This window comes from Dendrobates tinctorius, unplaced genomic scaffold (assembly GCF_039654945.1).
Source record: "Dendrobates tinctorius isolate UK_male_01 unplaced genomic scaffold, ASM3965494v1 ptg000083l, whole genome shotgun sequence".
Taxonomy (NCBI): domain Eukaryota; kingdom Metazoa; phylum Chordata; class Amphibia; order Anura; family Dendrobatidae; genus Dendrobates; species Dendrobates tinctorius.
This window is the reverse complement of record NW_027361751.1, coordinates 37,388,405-37,394,884: the sequence shown is the minus strand read 5'-3', so window position 1 is coordinate 37,394,884 and position 6,480 is coordinate 37,388,405. Positions and strand designations below refer to the sequence as shown.

The window sequence follows — 6,480 nt, the reverse complement described above, 5'->3', positions numbered from 1 at the left end:
CAGGTTCCCCGCATCATGTTCTCACATGCTTTATGCATCCATTAGCCCTCTGTGTCTGTACTGTTACACACTTAACATTATGGCTGGTCCATACAATCAGGGCAACTGTTACCACCCACCTTTCGTGTCTACCTCTTTCCTCATAGACTGTAAGCTTGCGAGCAGGGCCCTCATTCCTCTTGGTATCTGTTATGATCTATGTGATTATTGTTATGATGTAACGTCTACTGTCTGTACAAATCCCCTCTGAAATATAAAGTAAAATAAATAAAAAGTATTGTAGTACAAAAACTTGGCACTCAAAAAGAAAATTGATTTGACAGTTCCTTTATTGTAAAAGGCATCCAGTTGAGTGCATTCCTTTAAACGTTTTCGGTCATACAATTGACCTTCATCAGAAACGGAATTTTTTCACAGTTGGTTTTAACTAGAATGAGTTTTACAAAAAGACAAGGCATCTTAATTAGTGAACAAATATCCAAGCAACAGGATGCTGATGATAAACATATGAACATCATGTATAATTTATAATTTAAACCAGAAGTCGATAACTGGATAAAACTAAAGTAGCGAATCCTGAGAAAAGGTTCAAGTGAGCCTAGTGAGACTCCACAGGTTCCAAGGGCGGTGATGGAAAAGTCCGTGCTGTGATGGTTTGTAAGGAACATATGTAGAAAATGTGCCCTAGGAAGTTTAAAACAAACAACAAGTGTGACACTGAACAATAAAGGATACTGTGAAATTCGTGGTCGGTGATACTTGGTGTGCAACACCACATAAAAGGTGATGGCCGACTGGAATGAGTGCCAAGACAGGTACCTGAGAGGAGCTGTAATGGAAAATTCCATATATTATTATTAAAGAACCGCTGTCGTGAGTAGGCACTATTCAGTACTGGAAGAAAAAGAACAAGACGGTGAGTGACAATGGCACATGTACATATTGGGGGATGTTATGTAAATGACGAAGGTGACAAAGTCCAAAACCAGTCAGTTAATACCTGGGTATATTCATTAATGATGTGAAGAAACAGAAGTCTGAGAGGCAGCAGCTACTGAGGATGAAAGGACACTGAAGATGATAAGTAAAATGAGTACAAATGTGTGTTCTGAGATAGGCTAAGGATATGCACATAATGTGAACAAGATTACCCACTCATGTAGGAATTCACTGGATCCACGGGATTGACACTTTAAGTTATGCAGGGACCGGTATATCAAATAAATGGTATGGGTGTCCAGAAATATGCACTATGATCAAAAGAGGTAGAAGACATGGTAGCACTGAGGACCAAAAGATATAAGGTGGACACTAAATTAAGAAGTGTAAAATTCACCTGTAATATGTTCAGGAAACTATCCTATATTGTTAGTGACAGGCATGAATGTCCACACGTGAGTGCTACAATTGAAGGAAAAGAAAACATGCATAAGATTAAAGGCACTAGATGGTACAATACTGGTGTCCTAATGTTGTCTGGGAGAGTTAGAATACCTGCGATTATCCAAATGGTCTGTTCTGGCGGTGAGACACGTGTGTCCCTGGGAGGGTAAACGTGCTGATTGGGAAAAGCACCGAAGGTGCAGAAGAATTGCGCTGAAAATGGAAAATGGTATCAATATGATAGAATAGAGTGCCAGCAAAATTGAGCTGGATCTCTTAAAATTATTACCTTGGCCTTTAGCTGGACGCTTGTGCTGCTGGGGTGAAAGATGCTGTATTACTGGGAAGTATGTCCGGGTATAAGTGGAAAAAAATAGCCTATCATGGCCACAGGAGGACGGTCACATGATCGGGAAGTTAATCATAGGGCGGCGCCTATGTGATGGACAGCAGTGTCCCAGGGAAAAGGAGCACATGATGAAACAGGGGGCGGGTAGATGGCGGCGCTTGGGCCCTTTTGTCAGCCTCTCTATGAGAGGGGTAGGAGGAATTTCTCCATGGGATTGCTGTGTGTAAACCAGCGGTCATGTTAAGTAGTTAAGCTATTGTGATGAATGTGGGAGCAGAGCATATTTGTCTATATAAGGATGTAGATGTAGATGAAGGAAAAAAGAATGAAATGGATGAAAATTGAATGATATCAAGGTACAACAGACCAAGGTTGTTGGTGGGGAGATAATGTGAGCAGCTACTAGTAAAAGGAGAAAATAAACGATTACTAAGAGAAATGTGGTGGGTGAGTGATAAGTTACCATCAAATAGCCGGACGTGTCCAGTATATGGTGATGAGGTGATTCTAACGATTCTGGAGAAACGAAAAATAGAAGAGTTGGTGACAACCCTGAAATTTGTCAAAATATACACAGATATACACTTCTGATACTAAGCCAATGGTAAAAATAGCCCGCTACCATGCAATATGGAAGCCACGATTACACTATTGTGATATCATAAAAATGCAGCAACATCATAGTCCCTATTGAGGCCTCTGGGTTCCAGAGTTTGTAACGTGAAGATCCAATAGTCCTCTCTTTTCTTCAATAATTTTACCCTGTTGAGGCCTCGCCTGCTAGCCTCTATCTGTTCCATTACCTGGAACCTCAATTGTGAGATATTATGGTTCTTGTCATGGAAATGGAAAGGAAGGGGCAGATGAGCTTTCTTGGTCCTGATGTTGGATTTGTGTTGCGAAATGCGATCTCTAACTAGTTGTGTTGTCTCCCCCACATATGCCAAGCCGCAAGGGCATTTGATGACATATATCACGTATGAGGATTCACAGGTATAGAAGCCATTGATTAGTATTCCTTTACCTGTTTGAGGGTGAAAGAGTTTGGAGCCCTTTTGAACATTGCTGCACTGGAGGCAACTGAGGCAGGGAAAAGTGCCCAATCGGGGTGTGCGAAGAAATGTTTGTTTGGGGACTACAATTCTGGACCCTAGATCTGCTTTGACTGGTTTGTCTCTAATGTTTCGGGGGCGGCGATAACAAGGAAGATACGGGACCTGAAATTCAGGGATGTTGGGATAACTGTGAGTCAACAAGTTCCAGTGCCGTCTGATAACGGACTGTGTCAGTTGTGAGAAGGGGTGGAACATACTAACAAAAGGTATGCGTTTTGTAATGTTATTCCTCCTAATAGAACTAGTATTATTTTTCACTTTTGTTAGGACTGTCATTGGGTAACCCCTATCTGTGAACTTGGTCTCCATCTCAGATTTTCTCAAGTCCCTAGTGTTAGTAGCAGAGACAATTCTATCAACTCTGCTAAACTGTGATCTCGGAATTGAGTTTTTAATTGCCGGTGGATGGCAACTGTTGAAATGTAGTAAACTGTTTCTGTCGGTTGGTTTGGTGAAGAGATCTATGCTCAAAGAACCCCGTGTATCCTTGCAGATCAGGTTATCCAGGAAATTGATTTGTGCCGAATTATACTGCAGGGTAAATTTTAGCTCCGGCCAGATGCCATTTATGTGCTCATCGAATTGAATCAAAGTTTCGAGAGGGCCATTCCAGAGGCAAAAAATATCGTCTATGAATCTACGTCACGTCAAGACATGTTGACCAAAGAGAGGGTGATTAAAGACAAAATCGTCCTCGAAAACCGCCATATAGGCTACAGCAAAAGGGGGCACTACGTTAGCCCCCATTGCTGTACCCTGTTGTTGAACGTATCAAGTGTCCTCGAACAGGAAATAATTTTCCTTCAGGACTAGTTCCAAAAGGTCCGCACAAAATTGTCTAACTCGGTAGTCAATGCCTGCTTGCTGTAAAAGTCTGTTAGTGGCCGCCATGCCCTTTTCATGGGTAATCGATGTGTACAGACTTTGTACATCCCAAGTTACCAATAGAGTAGAGGGGGATATATGACCCAATGATTGTATCAATCGGATGAATTCACCAGTGTCTAAAAGAAAAGGCTTAGTTTTTTTTACTATTGGTGTGAGGATCCTTTCTAATACGATGGACAGCGGTGATAAGATGGAATCCGTGAGTGATACAATTGGTCTACCTGGAGGTTTGTGAAGTCTTTTGCGTATTTTTGGTAAAATGTAAAAGACAGGCTTGGTGGGGTCGGTTTTGATAAGATAATCCCTTAATTTTTTGTCTATTGTGCTCGCTTGGAGATGGACCTCCAGGACAGATTTAATTTTGATCGCCAAGTTGTGGACGGGATTATAAGGAATAACCTTATAAACATCCCTATCGCTGAGCTGTCTAAGGGCCTCCTCTAAATAGTCTGACCTGTCCATTACCACTGTGGCGCCCCCCTTATCAGCTGGTTTTATAACAAGGGATTTATCTGTGGATAGTTGCTCAAGGGAAAGTTTCTCAGCTTGAGACAAATTTGCCTGAAAATGGAATTTACCTGTGTCTATGTTGTGTATGGTCTGGGATATGTCTCGTTCAACCAAAGAAACAAATGTCTCTATGGGTGGGTTGTCTTTTGGTGGCATAAAAGTACTAGATACCTTGAGGTTCAGCTCTTGGAACTGGAGAAGCGTTTGGGTAGTTTGTGATGGAATAGTGTGCTCCAAAGGTTTTTTCGAAAAATAGGCACGTAGCCGTAGATTACGAAAAAAGCGTTGTAAATCCATACTGAGTTCAAATGAATTGAATTTATAGGTGGGGCAGAAAGACAGACCCTTTTGTAAAACAGAGAGTTGATTTGCTGATAAGTTCCTAGAAGAAATATTAATTACCAAGGGGGTGGGGGTTGTACCTGTGATCTTGTCGAGATCTGGCCTCTGGAGTCCCCGGCGGCATTGCCCCCCCCGGCGCGTCTTCCTCTTGAGCGGCCACGGCCTAAAAAAGATGCAGAATGGCCAGTAGATGTGGAGGAAGTGCCAGGTCGGCTGTCCCCGGAACCAGATGAGCTTTGTGATGTGCGACGTCTTGTAAAGCGTTGATTGTCCCGCCAGCGGTAAACTCGATTTTGTAAATAATCCTCGGCGTCGCAAAGAAACTTGGCCCTTTTCTTCTTCTCCAATTCCGTTCTGTAAAGACATAGGGATTCCTGGTTCTTGTTTTTCAGTTCCTGGAATTTGGCCTGAGACATGGTGTTGGTTAATTGATTTTCCATGGCACATATCTGTGTATTCACTATATCAAGATTTTTTTTGGAGATAAGACAGGGTCAGGGTCATAAGGTCAAACAAGCATTTATTGAGTATATGCTCAAAAGTCGTGCAATACTCCTTATCTTCCCTAAAAAAAGTGGGCTGCAAAGGGACCCGAAGACACCGTGGTATTCGCTGTACCTTTAGGTATTCAGCTATGGTGATATTATGTAGCTCTAGGTTGACTGCTCTTCTGGTTTCCCGTTCCAGATCCTGATTTTATATCTCTTGTGGTGGAATCTAGAGTTGAGCGAAACGGGTCGAAAAATTTCAAAAGTCGCCGACTTTTGGCAAAGTCGGGTTTCATGAAACGAAACCCGACCCTAGGATGAGGTCGGCCACGAGGTCGGCGACTTACGCGCCAAAGTCGCGTTTCAAAAGTTTGTTTTGCGCTCTTTTTCAGCCAATCAGGATTCACGGACACTGTGGGCAACGTGATGACATAGGCACGGGTCACCACCATCTTTCAGAAGGGCATGCAAGTGATTGGCTTGCTTTGGTGGGCGTCACAGGGGGTATAAAAGGGCGTGCACGCCGACCGCCATCTTACTTCTGCCGATCTTAGCATAGGGAGAGGTTGCTGCTGCTGATTCTGTAGGGAGAGCGTTAGGCAGGGAAGAAGAAAAAAAAACTGCTTCTGCTGCTAGCGATTGTGCCTGTACAACACACCAGTCACTGTGTGTGCAGTGCAAGGGGAGGCTATATTGTGGTGTATCAGTGGTGTTGGTTGTTGTGCTGCTTCTAAGGCTTCCTGACCACTGCATTGCTGTTTACCCACTGCTCTGCAAACTGCTTATTTAAAAGCAATCCAATCTCCCTTATCCTCTAGTCACTTTTGTCACAGCTGTGCCATCGAGCCTGTGACATAGCGCTCAGATATCAGTGGGCCTCACACAATCCAAAAGTGTCCAGTGTCCACAAGTGTCTGCAGAAATTCAAAATCTCCCTTATCCTCTAGTCACTTTTGTCACAGCTGTGCCATCGAGCCTGTGACATAGCGCTCAGATATCAGTGGGCCTCACACAATCCAAAAGTGTCCAGTGTCCACAAGTGTCTGCAGAAATTCAAAATCTCCCTTATCCTCTCGTCACTTTTGTCACAGCTGTGCCATCGAGCCTGTGACATAGCGCTCAGATATCAGTGGGCCTCACACAATCCAAAAGTGTCCAGTGTCCACAAGTGTCTGCAGAAATTCAAAATCTCCCTTATCCTCTCGTCACTTTTGTCACAGCTGTGCCATCGAGCCTGTGACATAGCGCTCAGATATCAGTGGGCCTCACACAATCCAAAAGTGTCCAGTGTCCACAAGTGTCTGCAGAAATTCAAAATCTCCCTTATCCTCTCGTCACTTTTGTCACAGCTGTGCCATCGAGCCTGTGACATAGCGCTCAGATATCAGTGGGCCTCACACAATCC

The 6,480-nt window shown here is 43.4% G+C and overlaps 1 protein-coding gene across 8 annotated transcripts; it reads right to left on the bottom strand.

Moving 5' to 3' along the window:
• Window positions 1-311: 311 nt before the first annotated feature.
• Window positions 312-6,029, bottom strand: LOC141097200 (uncharacterized). 8 transcript variants are annotated; one of them, XM_073584311.1, is made up of 8 exons: window positions 4,668-6,029; window positions 2,196-2,248; window positions 1,673-1,700; window positions 1,495-1,596; window positions 1,337-1,401; window positions 1,152-1,250; window positions 736-829; window positions 312-645 (listed from the first exon to the last, which is right to left on the bottom strand). In XM_073584311.1, the coding sequence occupies exons 1-5, from the start codon at window positions 5,032-5,034 to the stop codon at window positions 1,361-1,363; spliced, it is 591 nt and encodes a 196-aa protein (XP_073440412.1). In that variant the 5' UTR covers window positions 5,035-6,029; the 3' UTR covers window positions 312-645; window positions 736-829; window positions 1,152-1,250; window positions 1,337-1,360. The 8 variants fall into 8 exon arrangements, with proteins under 8 accessions (XP_073440412.1, XP_073440413.1, XP_073440414.1 ...); XM_073584312.1 differs by having other exon boundaries at window positions 1,673-1,697; XM_073584313.1 differs by lacking the exon at window positions 1,673-1,700.
• Window positions 6,030-6,480: the final 451 nt, after the last annotated feature.

What these genes read in the sequence shown, in the direction of transcription:
- LOC141097200 (XM_073584308.1), bottom strand. Translation starts at nt 4,542, where the DNA reads ATGGATTTACAACGCTTTTTTCGTAATCTACGGCTACGTGCCTATTTT.